This window comes from Manis javanica, chromosome 17 (assembly GCF_040802235.1).
Source record: "Manis javanica isolate MJ-LG chromosome 17, MJ_LKY, whole genome shotgun sequence".
NCBI classification, from domain to species: domain Eukaryota; kingdom Metazoa; phylum Chordata; class Mammalia; order Pholidota; family Manidae; genus Manis; species Manis javanica.
In genome coordinates, this window is record NC_133172.1 from 18,779,811 (window position 1) to 18,798,285 (window position 18,475).

At 44.6% G+C, this 18,475-nt stretch overlaps 1 protein-coding gene across 1 annotated transcript in view; it reads right to left on the reverse strand.

Annotated features, from left to right (window-relative positions):
• LOC140846978 (zinc finger protein 541-like) overlaps positions 1-18,475 on the reverse strand; it is a 38,273-nt gene that overhangs the window by 10,827 nt on the left and 8,971 nt on the right. Inside the window, 7 exon segments of the mRNA XM_073225595.1 lie at positions 4,183-4,236; positions 4,239-4,488; positions 5,393-5,801; positions 6,237-6,295; positions 8,293-8,575; positions 10,436-10,679; positions 13,282-13,685. Of these exon segments, the coding sequence (XP_073081696.1) occupies positions 4,183-4,236; positions 4,239-4,488; positions 5,393-5,801; positions 6,237-6,295; positions 8,293-8,575; positions 10,436-10,679; positions 13,282-13,588 (1,606 nt within the window). The 5' untranslated portion in view covers positions 13,589-13,685.

The following is an 18,475-nucleotide window of genomic DNA, read 5'->3' on the forward strand; positions in this document are numbered from 1 at the left end:
AGCCAACTTAAAGCTAGATCCATGGAGATTATGGATTTTGAAGAACACAGAGAAAAATAAATGAATGAAGGACAACAAAGAGCCTCAGAGAAATGTGGGGCATCAATAAGTGCAGCAACACGTGTAATGGAAATATGAGGAGTAGAGAAAGGAACAGAAAAATATTTAAAGTATTTAATGGCAGAAAATAGCCAAAATGTGATTAAACAACAATACACACATCCAAGAAACCCTATAATCTCCAAGTAGCATAAACACAAAGAGCTCTCCATCTGGGTATATCATAGGCAAAATACTGAAAGCCAAAGATAAAGATCTTGAAAGCAAAAAGAGAAAAATAACGTGATATACATGCACACTATAGTAAGATTAACAGCTGACTTTTCATCGGACATGATAGCAGTTGGAAGGCAGTGGGACAACATGATCTCATTGCTGGAAGTAAAAACTCAACCAAGAATCTTACCTCCAGCAAATTACCTTTCAAAAATGAAGGTGAAGAAAGACATCCTTAGGTAAATAAAAACTGAGGAAACTTGTTGCTAGCAGACATGTCTTACAAGGAACATTAAAGGGAGAGAATTATTCAGCCATGAAAAGAAATGAAGTTCTGATATACACAACATGGATGAAACCCTAAGTTTTTATGCTAACTGAAAGAAGATACAAAGAAGCACACATCGTATGATTTCCACTTATATGAAATGTCCACAAGAGCCGAGCCTACAGGACAGAACGTAGATTCGTGGTTACCTACGGCTGGGGACCGGGTCGGGAGGGGAAGGACAAGAGTGACTGCTGAGTACAGGGCTTCTTTGGGACATGATGAAAATATCTGGAAATTGATGGTAGCAACAGTTGCACAGCTCTGAGAATGTACCAACCACCGATGTATTGTGTACTTTAAAGGGATGAATTGTATGACATGTGAATTACACCTCCACAATGAAAATAAATACTACAGGAAGTTTCAGACTGAAAGAAAAAAAATACATTAGATAGTAACCTGAATCCAAACAAATACAAAACACTGGTAAATCTACTTATGTAGGTAATTATAAAAGGCAGTATCATTGCATATTTTTTCTTTTCTTGACTGTTAAAGTAAGTGCATGAAACATTAGTGTTATAGGCCTGTAATTTATAAACATATATATGACAACAACAGCACAACAGAGGGGAGATGCATTGGAGTAGAGAAATAACACTCCATACCGTAACTCCAATCCACAGAAATAAATAAATGAAGAGATGAGAAACGGTAACTAAAAATGTTACATAAGAAATTGTATAAATGATGCTTGCTTTCCTTTATTCTCTCAGTTTTTGTTACATAATACAAAATAGTATAATGTAAGACCTAAACAATGTATTGCTGGATTTATATGTATATATACACACACATACAGAAAATGAAATATATATATAAAGTATTTATATACATAATAAGAGAAAAAGGGTCAGGAGAAATAGAGCTGTATAGGAGTAATGTTTCTATATTTCACTGTAAGTTATTATACATCTGAACAGATTCTGATAACGTTAAGATGTAGTTTTAAGTCCTAGAGCAACCACTAATGAATGACTAAGAAAAAAAATGAAAAACTAAAGGAAATAAAAGGTTACAGTAGAAAACACTTAATACAAAAGAAAGCCAGAAGAGAGGAACAGAAGGAGAAAAAGGCAAGGTACATACAATCAAAAGCATAATGGCAAATGTGAACCTCCCTATAACAATGTAACATTAAGTGACACTGGATTGAATAAACCAATTAAAATGCAGAGTTCGTCAGATTAGATAAAAAAATGTATGATCCAACTAATATAATCTATAGAAGACATGGTTTATTTAAAAAAAAACACAAGCAGGTTGAAAATACAAGTACAGAAAATATATACCAAGTAAACAACCATAAAAGAGGCAGAATGGTACTAATGTTAGGCTAATTAGGCTTTAAAAAAAACTAGAGATAATGATAAAATTATTGCAGTGATGATAAAGAACATTGTAGTCACTTCATGGAAAAAACAATCACACCATCAGGAAGATATGACAATTATAAGCATATATGCACCTAAAAACATAGTCCAAAAATACATGAAGCAGAAACTGACACAATTGAGTATGAAATAAACAATTCAAAACAATAGTTGGAGATTTCGGTACTTGCAGTAATGGATAGGACAACCACACAGAATAAAACAAGACAGAAACATTTTTGGTGCATTCCACCCAACATCAGTAGAATATATTCTTAAGCGCATATGGGATATTCTTCAGGACAGAACATATTCTAGCCATAAAACATGTCTCAATACATTTAAAAGGAACAACTTAATACAAAGCATGTTCTCTGACTACAATACAATTACATTATAAATCAATAAAAGGAGACAATTTGGAAAATTCACAAATATGTGGAAATAAAACAACACACTCCTCAATAATCTGTGTATTTAAGAAGAAATCAAAAGAGAAATTAGGGAATACTTTGAGATAAATGGAAAGAAGAATATAACATACTAAAACTTAGGGAATGTGGCTAAAGCAATGTTCTGAGGGAACGTATAGTTGTAACTGTATTAAAAACTAAGAAAAATCTAAAATCACTATGGTCAGTTGATTTTCCACAAAGGTGCCAGACCAGCTCAATGGGGGGAAGAATAATCTCTTTAACAAACAGTGCTGGAACAACTGATATCCACATGCTAAGGAATGAATTTAGACTCCGACCTCACATAATATATAAAAGTTAACTTAAAATCGATCAAAGACCTAAATGTAAGAGCTAAAATTATAAAACTCTTTGAAGAGAAAGGAGTAAAAGTCAGCATAATTGCATATTTCTTCTCTTTTCTTAACTGACTTAAAAGAAGCAATTGTGACTTTTAGTCAGGCAAAACTGCAGATACAACACCAAAAGCACAAGTGACAAAAAATAAAAACTCTTGTACCGCAAATACCATAAATAAAATGAAAAGATAAGACATGAAACAGGAGAGAATTTCCAAATCATGTATCTCATAAGGGGCTTGCATCCACAATATGTAAGGAGCTCTTACAACTCTGTAATACAAAGATAATAACTCAATTTTAAAAAGGGGCAAAGGATCTAAACAGACATTTCTTCTGAGAAAATACACAAATGGACAATAAGCACATCGGAAGATATCAACATCATTACCATAGGAGAAATGCACATGAAAACCACAATAAGATATTTTATGCCCACTAGGAGAGTTATAATTTATAAAGAATCACTAACAAGGATGTGGAAAATTGGAACTTGCATGCAATGTGTATCGAAATTTATTCCCATGGCTCAGCCATTTTGGAAAACAGTCTGGCATTAAACCATTAAACATAGTTACCCTATGACCCAGCAATTCCACTCCTAGGCATAAACTCAAGAGAAATGAAAGCCTTTGTCCAACAAAAACTTGTATGTGAATGTTCATAACAGCATTATTCATGATAATTAAAAGATGGAAACAGCCCAAATACTCATCAGGTATAAATGGTTAAATTTTGTGTATCCACACAATGGAATATTATTCAGCCATAAAAAGGATTGAAGCACTGTATATGCTGTAACATGGATGAACTTTGAAAACATATGCTAAATGAACAAACTAAACGCCAAATGTCACATACTGTATGATTCCAATTACATGCAATGTCCAGAGTAGGTGCATCCATGATGATTAGAGATGATCAGTGGTTGCCCAGGGCTGGGGAGATGGGGGCTGTGAGGGCTGTGTGACTGCAAATGTACAGTGCTGCTTCTGGGGTGATGAAATTACTCTAAAATTACATGGTGCGATGGATGCACAAGTCTATGAATTTACTAAAAAACACTGTATTTTAAATGGGTGATTCATATGGTATGTGAATTATGTACCAATAAAACTGCTAACAAAATTATTCAAGAGGACGGGCAGAAGGGTGGTCAGGCTACATGGCCTCCATATTTTCCTTCTGCCTGTAAAATTCTCAGCACCTAGAAGGCTGCTGGTTCCACATCGTCCTGGGATACCTCTGAGCAGCCATGGGACCCCCAGGACAGACACAGCCGAAGGCCAGAGAGAACCCCTGGATCAAATGCTACATGTCGAGTTGCATCTGCCCATAGCAGGCCTGCCGTGTGATGGTCAGAGATGACAGGCCTGAGCCTCACTCACCAAGCTTGCTGCCGATGACTCTGTCAGAATCATCCTGAGTGGACATGGAACAGTGTTTAAATACAGCCCAGACCCCTCCCGGATGGGGCTCAGCACCAGGGGCGGCATATCGGGAGAGCACTGGAACAATCCCTGCAGGGAGTGGTCCACCAGGAGCACCGGAGACCACAGGCAGCGCTGGTGGCCTCCTTCGGGGCCCGGCTCCCCAAAGGCAGAAGGAGCAGGAGGCAGGAACGATGACTTGGGCCGCAGGCACTTTCTCTGCTTTCTGGGCTGGCTACTCTCCTCCCCGTCTCTGTCTTGTCCCTGGAGAAGAGAATTCAAAGCCACAGGGGGTGACTTGAGGCCACGTGTGCACAGTTCAGTCTTCAAGGGGGCGTGCGTATAGGCAAGGGCACTGCCCATGGAGCCAGAGGGAAATGTAACAGCCAATACCCCTGTCCGAGCCGGCCTCAGCAAGGGAGCCGAGCGGGGCCACCACGCCTGAAACAGACCGCGGACTCTCGGCATGGACGTGTGATGCGGGAAGCTTCCTCATGTGCCCACGCCCCCAGGGAGAGGCCCTGATACAAAGGGTTTCGGAGATGTATGAGGCCAGCGTCAACTTGTTAAAATGACCAGCACTTAGAGACGGGGCCGGAGATACAGCGCAGCAGCACCACAAGATGAAAAATGACTGCAGCTCCATGAGATGGACAAGGGGATCTATGCACCCTGTCGCCCGGCCTGGAGGGGGCTTCTCCAAGTGGGACCCTCCAGTGCAGGCTGCAATGGCTGATCCCGTGAACGTACATCTTTTACCCAACTCCACACAATCTCCCCTCTTTCTACCAGTCTTACTGCTCCTCATCCTCCAGGTCTCAGCTCTAACCCCCTCCAGAAAGTCCTACTTGACCTCCTCAGGCAGGGTCTCTGGGGTCCCCTCAGTCCTTCTGCTCCCCCTCCCAGCCCAGCCCAGTTGAGACCTGTCTGGCATGGGTCCATCTACTCGCCTGGACTGGCAGCCCCAGGACGCCAGGCTGGGGCTGTCCCTGTCACCATGGTGTCCTCAGCACTGCCCCCACAGGGCCGGCATGGAAGGTGGATGAATGAACGCGCAAGACAAGCTGTTCTGGAGAGATTTTTTGTGGCGCTTGGTTTGGGCTCTGCCCATGGCTTCCACTGGCAGGTTGTTCAGGAAGCAGTGGGAAGTGGACCGACCAGTACCCACCTTGGCTATGCTCCCCGGGGTCTGGCTCACTGGGCCCACAGGCTCCGATGCAGGAGTCCCCAGAGGAGCTGTGCTCATGCCGTCGAGGGTTTCCAGGCTCCTGGGGGGCTCTGTGCCTCCACCTCCGGCCTCAGCGCCTGTCTCAGAGGCTTGAAAAACTCCATGCAGGACACCCAAACACCGACAGAGAAGAGATGGTAGCCTACGAGGAACCATAGGCAGGCGGCAGAGGGGACGCTCCAGGATCAAGCGCCAGCCCGTCCCCTGGAGCAGCGCAGCCAGACTCCTGGTCCCTGCCCAGGCTTCCCCAGGAGGACGCCTCCATCCTGAGACAATGACACCCAGCCACTGACTCCCTCCCCCAAAGCCTGTGAGCGCCCTGCGAACACAGAACCTACTGCACGCGCACCTTCACCTGTTGGTCCTGCTTCCTTCGAGGTGACAGCCACTTGTCGCTGTAAAAACAAATATGGCTGGTCAGCCCTTTCTCTGTATAAAACATCTGGCTGCAATTCTTGCAGACATGCGTGCTCCTTGGCTCTGCCCAGTCTGCAGGGCCTCCATTTTGCTGGTTACTGTGGACAGACTCGGCAGGAGGGAAGAACGGGGGAAGGGGACTCCACCCGTTTTTTTTCTTTTTTTGCTTTCAAGTCTGATCCACTGACAACTCTCTATGAATCCCCAGAAATGCAGACGATACCCCCTTCCTTCATGGCCTGGCGGGCACCTCTTCAGGGATGAAGCTTTCAGAGCTCACTCGCCCAAGGCCAGCACATAAAAGCCCCCAGAGGACTCCCGAGGGGTTGAGCCCTCAGGCCCGGCAGGGAGGGGCTTCTGAACTTACCATCCACCTGCCGTGCTCTCCTCGTTCACTGGATCGGGGAGCCGGTAGGTATTTCCATTCTGAAGATGAAAATACATTTGAGCCAACATATAAAAAATGAGGCATATGCAAGAACTAAAACTACAAAGTGCCAAGAAGAAAACACAGGTGTGACTCCGTGACCTTGGATTAGGCCATGCTTTCTTGGATGACACAGAAAAAGAACAAACTGGACTTATCACAACTGAAAACTTCTCTGCATCAAGGGACACCATCAAGACAGTAAGATCCCACAGAATGGGAGAGTCATTACACGTTATACGTCTCATAAGGGCCTTGTATGTACAGCTCAACAAAACTCAAATAACCCAGTTCAAAAATGCGCAAAGGATATGAACAGACACCAAACCGAAGACATATGAATGGCCGATAAGCACATGAAAAGATGCTCAGCACCACCAGCCATTAGAGCCTCGTGAGTCAGACCATGATGAGGTAGCACCTCACATCCATTAGAATGGCTATGGTTAAAAAAACATAATTGGGCAATAGCAAGTGCTGATGAGGCTGTGGAGAAATCGGAGCCCTCGTCCCCCAAGGATGGGGATGTGAAATGACGTAACTGCTTTGAAAAAGCCGGGCAGCTTCTCAGACGGTTAAACACAGAGCTACCCCATGAACTAATAATTCCACTCCTAGGTAATTTTTGAGAGAAATGAAAATGTATGCCCCACAAAAACTTGTACAAATGCTCACAGAAGCACTATTCACGATAGCCAAGTGGAAAGAACCCAAGTGGCGATCAACTGATGAATAAATAAACAAAATGTGATGTATCCACACAATGCAGTATTACTCAGCCATAAAAAGGAGCGAAGCCCGGCATATGCTACAACATGAACTTTGAAAACATTATGCTGAGTGGAAGAAGGCAGACATGAAAGGCCACAGTGTATGATTTCTATTATATGAGATGTCCAGAGTAGGCAAATCCATAGAGACAGAGGTAGATTCATGGTGCCAGGGACTGGGAGGTTATGGGGAGTCCTGGGGGGACAACTAAGGGTGTGGGGTTAATTTCTGGCGTGATGAAAATGTTCTGGAAAAAGTGGTAATGGTGCACAACCTTCTTGAGTATATTAAAAGTCACCAGATGGTGTGATTTAAAATGGTTAGATGGCACACGAATATTAAAGCTGTTTAAAAAAAAAAGGATGCAGCTTTTGGGTGCTAAACCTGAGCACGTCGCAAAGAGAAGCAGCTGACCGCCTGGCGCCCAGGTCCTCATGGCCACCAGCTGGCAAGGAACCAGGCTAGTGCTGCACAAGTGCTGACACATGTGGGCACCCATGCCCCACAGCCAGAGATGGCATCTCATGCAGGAATACTGATGGGGAAGGAACTCTACCTTTCTATCATCTGGAGAATTTGAGGGGCAAACCCAGAAGGAAGAGATGGGCAAAAGGAGGGCAAGCAGAAAAAACTCAGTGAGGAAAGGTGACACAGGGCGTCCCAGTGACACTGCAAAGCCTTCATCCTGGCTTTTCTGTGGGGGAAGTTGGGGGGGGGCACGATCTCCCTGAACCTTCACTTCCCTCTGTAAAACTGCGTCTGAGGACGCACGGGCACTAAGTAAAATGCCTGGACAACTCAAATTCGGAAGAAAGTGATGAGTGAGACTCTCATCTCACAGCATAAAGTCAGGTACTTGGATCCTGTTGGATATTGTCAGCTTGGACTTTGAGTCCTGTGGGGGGTCCACCGAAGGCCCAGCCTCCTGCCTGCTCTCCAGGGTGGGCGGCAGCTGGGGTGGCCGCTCCGACTCAGCTGGGTGTGGACCACCATCCTCTGCTACCCTGCAGTGAACGGCTGTGAACCCAGCGGCGGGCTCCTTCCACAGGGGATGACACTCCTTGGCAACATCAGTGCCCAGGGTCCCTGGGGCCGCTGGGGTGCAGGTGTAGGGCCCCAGTGAGGGTGGGGAGGGACAGGCTGTGTTTTTCCCTTCCCCATCATATGAGGGCCCAGCCAGGACCGGGCCGAGAGAAGAGATCTCCTGGTGGACTGTGCTGCTTACAATAGAGCACAGAGGCTCTCGGTTGGGCAAAAGGGGGCCCGGGGTCCTGGCTTCTGGAGGCACCAGGGACCGCAGGCCATGAGCAGGCTGGCTGGCCACCTTGTGGGCAGGAGAGGAGGCCTCACAGGCTTCTTCATTGGCGGGGGCCTCCTTCAGGATGCACAAGCCGTGCTGGACCTCGTCGTGCCGGCGCAGGGAGCGGTCATCACAGTAGCTCTTGCTGCAGCCCTGCTCCATGCACACAAAGGGCTTGTTCTTCTGGTGGGTGAGCATGTGCCTCGTCCTGGAATCACACACGAGAAGGGAGTCAGAGGTCACTGGGGCTCAGCCTCCCACTGCAGGGTCCCAAGCCTGACTCCCCCCACAGTGCTCCCAAGGGGCAGTGGAGCTGAGAAACACAGTTCAGAACCTGCACTAAGCCCCCAGCTACGGTCAAAGTATCTGGAAGGGGTGCCCCTCTCCCTCACCATTAAGCAAACCCCTTATCTGAGAGAAAAATCAACAGAAGCCAGGCCAGAGTTCCCCAGAATGGGTTCCCCAGGAACACCAGTCCTCCACAGTTGCTCCCTGAGAACTTGGGCTCAGCTGGCAAGTCCGTTGTGACAAAACACCATTTGCTTCTTGGAGGTTCACGGGAGTAAAAGCCACATAGCAGGTAGATAGATAGAGGGTCATCTATTTAACTTGCCATGTCTCTGAAACATAGTTGCCCACAGAACTGTTTTTTGAAATAGCCCCTCTTTGCACCCTTAAGAACCAAAGTTTTACAGAATACATTTTAGGAAAAGCTAATTTCAGGAGGATCCTGCCTTTATCAAAGGAGTCCTTCCCCTACCATAGAATTCCTATAAGGAGACAGCTGCCTGAAAACCCGCACAGGAAAAAATACAATTTACAGATGCACAAACAGAACTTTCTAGAAAACAGCCAAATGTGCCTCCTATAATATAAATGAGTACAAATATGCACAATGATTATGTCATACTCATATCCACATTAATAACTATAAACAGATGAGAAAATCACCCTCTGCACTCCAAGCAGCCCTAGTCTGGACAGTCCTAATAATACTGCACACGGGACATGTCTGATAAATACAAAGCCCTTCCCTAAAGGTCAGCCCCAGCCTCCATCGGAGGAGAGTGGGAGAGACCCAATCTCCAGGTCCCCTGTTAACCGATCTGTGACATGAGCAAATCCCGGCCTTTCCCTGGGGGGCTTGGTGAGAGGATGAGTCGGAAGGTGGGTCAGTCAAAGCCCTGTGGGAAGGCCAGGACCATATAAAATGCAATGGACCCTAGCTCTATCCATGTTGTTGCAAATGGTAGGGATAAGGGGGTGGTGGGAGAAGAAAGGGGGCATTACGATTAGCATGTATAATGTGGGGGACATGGGGTGGGCTATACAGCACAGAGACGACAAGTAGTGATTCTACAGCATCTTACTATGCTGATGGACAGTGACTGTAATGGGGTTTGTGGGGGGGACTTGGTGAAGGGGGGAGACTAGTAAACAATGTTCTTCATGTAATTGTAGATTAATGATAACAACAACAACAAAAAAGCAATGGACTGCTGTCTCCCACTTGCCAGTCTCTTGGTTTGAGAAAGTCTGTCTGTCCTTCCTCACTAGCAGGAAAAGCTTATCATTTACCAGACATTAGGAAGAAAAGGAATTCTGCTCCAGACTCTTTTAATGGGCTTTCTTTTCAAAATCAAGAGTTAAAAATAATAATAATAATGAGTTAAAAAAGACAAGAGTCTCTCATGCCCTGTGGAGTCCAGGTACATGTTCCTCATATAAACATGGGCTGGTTCTCCTCAGGCACCCACCACTGTCTCCAAACATTTCTCTATAAAGTTAACCCGACTCCCTCCATGGCAACATTGCCTCGGGACGTGCCGTCTGCAAATCAAGGCAGTGATTTTCTCATTGGTAGACTTTGGGGGCTTGGAAGGGTGACCTCTTCAGGGCATTGCCAGACCTGTCCCCAGACACGGAGTTCGCATCTAAGCACGGGTCACAGGGACCCAACACTGACAGGGTGTGTTGGGCTCATCTGGGAGGTGATGAGAATGACCTAGGAACATGCCCCCCGACCCCAGGCCCCTACACAGACGTTGGTGACCAGACTCCTACATACAGGTGGTCCTTGCGCTTAAAGGCCTTGCTGCAGATTCCGCAAACGTGTTTCCGTTCCTGGCTGTGCGTGAGGTAGTGCTTGCTCCGGGAGCTGGTGCTGCTGAACACCTTCCCGCAGACGCTGCAGTCCAGAAGCAGCTTCTGAGGCGAAGTGTGATGCTGCTCTTCTTTCCCTGCGCTCCCGGAGGTGGCCCTGCCTCCTTCGTCACCATCTCTAGGCACCTGAAGCATGGCCAGCCTCAGGTCTAAACAAACAGAAGGAGACAGCCCACATTAGAGACACCTGGGGACATGGAAGAGCTCGGCTAAAGCGCTCTCCGACACTTAGAACCACAGCAGACGCGGGAAGAGAGGCCCGGGATCCCTTTCTCCATCTCCAGCACCTTTACCCACAGAGAAAACAAGGCCTAGACTGGGGAGTGGGGAGAGTAAGGACCCTGGCCCGGCCACGCTGCAGGACGGCGCCCAGTCAGAGGCCACACTCAGGACAGTTGTGGCCTGGAAGGCTTCTAAAGACTAGGGTGCTGTGGCGGCAAGGGCTTTATGACACCATTTATCTGGAACTCTGCAGAGGTGGGATCCAAGAATCCAACAGGCCAGCTTGTGGGGAGTGGAGGGGCTCAGCTTTAGGAGCCAGAGTGCTCAGCCTCAGAGCCTGAGACCCAGCGGAGAGACCCAGCAGCAAGGAGCCCGGATGGGGTCTCCAGGCCCGGCCTCTCGTCCCGACCTGCCTCTGGCCGCTGCCTCCTGTGACTTCACCTGCCTGATCTACATTCTCCTCCTGTGGGAAATCACTGTCCCCAGCAGTCAATTGATTCCAACAGTTTAAATGAGGAAAAACAGGACTCCTTCCGGGGCAAGTCCCCAGCCTTGCTGAGTTACTTTTAAAATGCTCATTAAAGCAATTTAATTAAACTAGAAAACAAAGTGTTGTTTCAAAAAATTAGCAAGGACCCTGACAAAGAGGCAAACGAGTCACCGGCCCAGAAAGCCGCCTGCCCTTCCCAGGAGGCCGGGTTCCAGGCGCTCTCCAACTGTGTGCGTTCTCTGACGGACAAACCCACTGCTAGGAATACGCTCAAAGAACCAATCCAAGAGAAAACACGTATGTAAGAGGTTCCTCACAGAAACAGTGCAACAGTCTAACCAGCAAGAATATGGCACCCAATACCATGGAGTAATCGTTACAACGATAACTGAATATTCTACCTTTACATATGAAAGCAAATATACTAAGGTTTAAAATTTTCAAATAGAAATGTCCACTTAATTTCTGCAAAACCATGTCTTTCTGAGTGACTTCACCCATGTTTTAAAAAATCTATGTGTGGGAGCCAGGGTGGGGATTTTTCCTGTTACTCTTCTTCATTTTCTAGATTTTCTTAAATAAATATGCATTACTTTTCTAACTTAAAAATTAAAATTAATATAAGTATATGCATTTGTGAATTTAAGTTATGTAAGTATTAAAAAAACAAAGAGTTAAAACTTAATGTTCAGTGGACTTTTTTAATAAGGTTAAAAAATGCAATTTAAAATGAATTTGGAAATGTTGAACTAGGTTAATGATTGTAACATTTTTCAGTGGGACGCATGGATCGGTATGAAAATCTGGTGAAAGCTGCAGTTTGTCTGGCAGCAAAATGCACACATGTGCACACGCTTTTTTTTTTGTATCATCAATCTAAAATTACATGAGGAACATTATGTTTACTAGGCTCCCCCCTTCACCAAGTCCCCCTCACGACCCCCATTACAGTCACCATCCACTAGCGTACTAAGATCCTGTAGAATCACTACCTATCTTCTCTGATATGTGCACATGTTTTAACACTGGCATTTTCATGTTAATTTCTGTGGATGGGGTTGAGAACCCCAATTACTGTACCCACAGGCCTGTCCAGTACCCAGGGCAGCACCACGGATGTCCGAGTTCTAGGAATTTATATTTAGCCACTGTTTCAACACGGGAGCACTGCACCTTGTGTGGAGTGGGGGCCTCGGATGTTTTTCATTTTAGCAAGTCTTCAGGGGGCTTCGTGAGCTGCTTATCCCAACCAGCAGTAATACCTGGTTTGCAGGGCCACTCCAGATGTGGCTTTCCCCGCACGTGGTGTGACTCTCACTCGATCAACCCACCTAAGCATCTTACCTAAGGATATCGTGAAGAGGGCTAAAACAAAAACTGAGTTTATCTTGTGCGGGAAGCCTGAAGGCAAAGCAAAAGGCAACAAGCAAGGTCTCTAATTACTGTCTTAGTTCTCTCTTTGCTGAAGAGAAGACTTAGAACTAAATCAATGGACTGCTGGCATTAACTCAAACAATATCGATAAAAATCTGCGCACTGTCCAGTGCTTTATAACCTATGAGGGGCTTTGACATTCACTTCTTTTGCTTCTGACCGCTGTCACTCTGGGGAAAGCAGAGTGCGTATTATCATCCCCCACTTTGCAGACGAAGACACTGATCCTTAGGAAGAAGAGACAACCAAGGAGCAAATGGACAGGATCCTAGCTCATTCTGCAAACAGGAGAAGAGCTTCTGAGATGTGGCATGGGCAGGAAAGTCTCTCACCAACCGCAAAGGTCTGCCCACTCCACACACAAGATTAGGATATGTCCAAACATCCACATTTCTCAGCATTATTTCCTAGGATCGGTATTCAGTTTCCTTGACTAGTGAATTGGGAACAATGCCCAAGCAGAAAACCAAAAGTTGACTGTCCTTCCCCATTCACCCACAGAAAAGGAAAGTTTCCTTAACCACTCCACACAGAATCAACATGTAGCTAGCCCAGGAAATTTCACACAGCCCACCAGGCCCTGGCACCCAGGTGGACAGCCTCACCCTGTAAAGAAGCCTGAGATTCTGGGTCTGCATACTTCTCCAGCAGCTTCACGGAGTCACGGTCCTCCCCAGAGTACAGGGAGAAAGCATCTAAGTTGTCCTCCAGCACCTTGCTGGGCACATTGGGTGCTGGGAGGCTGGGGTCCATGTCCAAACCACTCAGGCCAGCAGAGAACAGGTCTTGGGAGCTGGGACCCAGATCCTGGTTGAGGGCATTGCTGCAGTTGAGTCCTTGACTCTCAGAAAATGAAGGGAGGTGTATCTCGGATGGAAGGGCACCCTCCTCCTCTGTGCTGTTCTGGTCCATGGCTCTCTGCTGCCAAATCTTGGCCAAGAGCTACTCTCCAGACGAGCGAGGCTTGTAAGGAATCGGGGAGGAGAGATCCCTCGGTGGTTTCTAAGTCCTGAAAACAAACAAGGAGGAATCAAAATTATGAGATGGCCATGGAGCATACAGAGCATGGACTTGGACTTCAAACAGACCTGTATCTGGGTCTGTTCTCTGCCATTTAACAGCCATGTGAACACAGGGAATTCACTTAAGCTCCACAAGCCTATTTCCTCATCTGTAAGTTGGGCCTAAGAGTACCTCCATCATAAAGTGGTTGTTGGGAATGAATTAAAAGATTTCCAGCAACTTAATGGACTGAACCGACCTTCTTCTCCAGCAATGAACACATACAAATATGACAAAAGATAATTTTTAATACACAGCCAAGCTCAAGAGACAGGTAAAACCCCAAGTTGCCAGGAAAAATGCAAAAACTCAAAGACGACTTGGAGGTACAAGCTCGGGTCTGCCTTAGGGGAAAATCAGACTCAGATACAGGACTCGCAGCTGTCGCCCAATATGGCAGCCACAAGGCATATGTGGCTCTGAAGCGCTTGAACTGTGGAAGGCCCAAGTTGAGGCACACTGTGAGTATAAAATACACAGTTGATTTAGATTTAATGCAAATCAAAACAAAGAATGTATTTGTAATGTTTTACATTATTACATGTTGTAGTGGTACTTTAGATATAGTGGGTTAAATGTTATTAAAATTAATTTTGTCTGCCTCTACTTTTCAATGTGGCTCCTAGAAAATTATAAATTATATATGCCTTATATTAAATTTCTATTACAGAACACTACTTGGAGGCCGGCACCTGGGGTCAAAACAGAGATGAGGAAAAAGGAACAGGACATTGAGCTCACAGGAAATGAAGACCTGGACCCCAGAAGAGCCATGACATCCACAGGACAGCTAAAGAAATGAAAGAGAAATTCTGCACACAGCCTAGAGAAGCACTCCAAGAACTAAAATAAACAAATAAAAATAAAAACAGGACAATGAAAGATGAGAAAACCCAGCACAAAGCCCAGTTTGAAAAAGACAGATGCACCCCTATGTTTATCACAGCACTATTTACAATAGCCAAGAAATGGAAGCAACCTAAGTGTCCATCAGTAGATGAATGGATAAAGATGTGGTACACATACACAATGGAATATTATTCAGCCATAAGAAGAAAGCAAATCCCACCACTTGCAACAACATGGATGGAGCTAGAGGGTATTATGCTCAGTGAAATAAGCCAGGCAGAGAAAGACAAGTACCAAGTGATTTCACTCATATGTGGAGTATAAGAACAAAGGAAAACGGAAGGAACAAAACAGCAGCAGAATCACAGAACCCAAGAATGGACTAACAGTTACCAAAGGGAAAGGGACTGGGGAGAATGGGAGAGAAGGGAGGGATAAAGGAGGGGAAAAAGAAAGGGGGCATTACGATTAGCATGTATAGTGTGGGGGGGAGGAATGGGGAGGGCTATGCAATACAGAGAAGACAAGTAGTGATTCTACAACATCTTACTATGCTGATCGACAGTGACTGTAATGGGGTTTGTGGGGGAGACTTGGTGAAGGGGTAACCCTAGTAAACATAATGTTGTTTATGTAATTGTAGATTAATGATAACAAAAAATAAAAAGAAAACCCAGCATAAGAAAAGAAAAAGTCACTATGAGACAAGAACAAATATCTTTTCAAAGAAGCAATTGGAATTCCTAGAAATGAAAGGTATTTAAATAAAACCACTGGCAGGTTAAAGAGCAGATTAAACAGTGCTAAAGAGGAATAATTAATCAGCAGAGCAATCTGAGGAACTCCCCCAAAAATAAAGAAATGGAAAATATGAATGAGAAATTGAGGAAATATGAGAAGCAGATGCAAAAGTCTCAGGCCTGTGTCTAATAGGGAAATGAGGAAAGAGAAGACACTACAGGAGGACAGAATACTAAGGAGATCATGGAGGAGCTCCCAGGACAGCAGAAGCACATGACGCCAGGCTTAAAGATCTGATTCTTGAAGACATGGGGTTAATAACAACCAATCATTTCAAGGCCAGAGCAGAATAAATAAAAATGAATTCACTCCCTGACATGCAGCAGAACTGCCAAACACTAAAGACAAAGAGGACACCCTAAAAGCTACCAAAAAGAAGCAGCAGATGATTTACAAAGGGAAGATGACTAGCCTGGTGACAAACTTCTCAACAGAAATAACGCTGGAAGGTGTGGAATAATACCATCAGCAGACAAAGGAAAGGTGGGAGCCAGCCCAGAACTCAGCACACAGCAACATCTGTATTTAAGGAGCAATGCAGACTTTTCTCAGTCAAGGCTCAAGAGTTCACAGGTTTCTGAATCATTTGGGAAAAAGAAAGTGACAATGATCGATTTTATATTTTAAGTATAAACTCTAAAGGAATCTTAAGTGTAACTACCAAAAGGAAAGGAATAAACTATGTAGCATCTAAACTAGTAGGATTTATCTCAAGAAAAGAAAAAGAGGGGAAAAAAAGACTCAAATTTCTAAAATCAGAAATTAAAGAGGGGACATCACTAATGACCCTACAAAAACAAAAAGGATTATAAAGGAATACTACAAACAATTACATGCCAACAAATTAGGAAACTTGGATTGAAATGGAGAAATTCCTAGAAAGATACAAATTACCCAAACTGACTCAAGGGGACACAGACTACCTGAGTAGACTTGTATCAAGTAAAAAGATTGAATTCGTAATTTAAAAACTTCCTACCTGTGCCCCCACTGAGAAAAACTTTATCAGAACTCTGGAAAAAAATCAGAGGTTTATAGTAACCAAGTGAACTCCTATCAAGAAAATGGTGAATGGTAGGAGAAGCCTGTGACACTGTAACTTCCCCTGGCGCCATCCCCCTCCCCAGTTCCACAAAAGTTTGAAGACAGCGCCCAGTTCCACCTGGGGCCTCCTGGTGTGGGAGGGAGCAGAGACAATCTTGTTCTCAAAGAATCAAAGAACTGATGTCTCTCTTGACCTGGATGGCTCTTGAAAAGCTAACACAAAGGTCTTGCTTTGACTTTGCCTAACCTAGAACTCAGGCAGCAAGTAGAGTAGCCACGGGGATGGCATTTGTTGAAAACATTAAAGCAACTAGGGCAAGTAGTTCTAAAGTTCATATGGAACCACAAAAGACCCCGAATAGCCAAAGCAGTCCTGAGAAGGAAGAATGAAGTCAGAGGGATTACAGTCCCCGACTTCAAGCTCTACTACAAGCCACAGTAATCAAGAGAATTTAGTACAGGCACAAGAACAGACCCATAGACCTGTGGAACAGACTACAGAGCCCTGATATAAACTCAAGCATATATGGACAATTAATATATGATAAAGGAGCCATGGATATACAATGGGGAAATGACAGCCTCTTCAACAATTGGTGTCGGCAAAACGGGACAGCTACATGCAAGAGAATGAAACTTATTATTGTCTAACCCCATATGCAAAAGGAAACTCAGAATGGATCAAAGACCTGAATGTAAGTCATGAAACCAAAAAACTCTTAGAAGGAAACATAGGCAAAAATCTCTTGAATATAAACATGAGCAACTTTTTACTGAACGCATCTCCTCAGGCAAAGGAAACAAAATAAAAAAACGAATGCATGGGACTACATCATGCTAAAAAGTTTCTGTACGGCAAAGGACAACATCAGCAGAACAAAAAGGCATCCTACAGTATGGGAGAATTTATCTGTAAATGACATATCTGACAAGGGATTAACATCCAAAATATATAAAGAATTCACACACTTCAACACCCAAAAAGCAAATAACTGCATTAAAAAATAGGCAGAGGATATGAACAGACACTTCTCCAAAGAAGGAATTCAGATGGCCAACAGACACATGAAAAGATGTTCCACATTGCTAGTTATCAGGGAAATGCAAAGTAAAACCACAGTGACATATCACCTCACACTAGTTAGGATGGCCAACATAGAAAAGACTAGGAACAACAAATGCGGGCGAGGATGCAGAGAAAGGGAACCCTCCTACACTGCTGGTGGGAATGTAAACTAGCTCAACCATAGTGGAAGCAATATGGAGGTTCTTCAAAAAACTAAAAATAGAAACACCATTTGACCTGGGAATCCCACTCCTTGAATTCGCCCAAAGAATACAATTTCTCAGACTCAAAAACAGATATGCACCCCTGTGTTTATTGCAGCACTTTTTACAATAGCCAAGATATGGAAGCAACCTAAGTGTCCATCAGTAGATGAATGGATAAAGAAGATGTGGTACACATACACAATGGAATATTATTCAGCCATAAGAAGAAAACATATCCTATCATTTATAACAACATGGATGGAGCTAGAGGGTATTATGCTCAGTGAAATAAGCCAGGTGGAGAAAGACAAATGCCAAATGATTTCCCTCACTTGTGAAGTATAACAACGAAGCCAAACTGAAGGAACAAAATAGCAGCAGAATCACAGACTCCAAGAAGGGACTAGATGTTACCAGAGGGGAGGGGTGGGGAGGGCAGGTGGGGAGGGAGAGAGAAGGGGATTGAGGGGTATTGTGTTTAGTACACATGGTGTGGGGATCACGGGGAAACCAGTGTAGCACAGAGAAGGCAAACAGTGACTCTGTGGCATCTTATTACACTGATGGACAGTGACTGCAATGGAGTGGGGGGGGTCTTGATAATATGGGTGAATGTAGTAACCACACTTTTTTCACTTGAAACCCTCATAAGAATATATATCAATAATAACTTAATAAAAAAAATTTTTTTATATAATGGAAAGAGGCTTCACTGACAGCATGTGACAAAGAACAGTCTAAAGAAATAGTCTAGAAAAGTCCCTAAACACA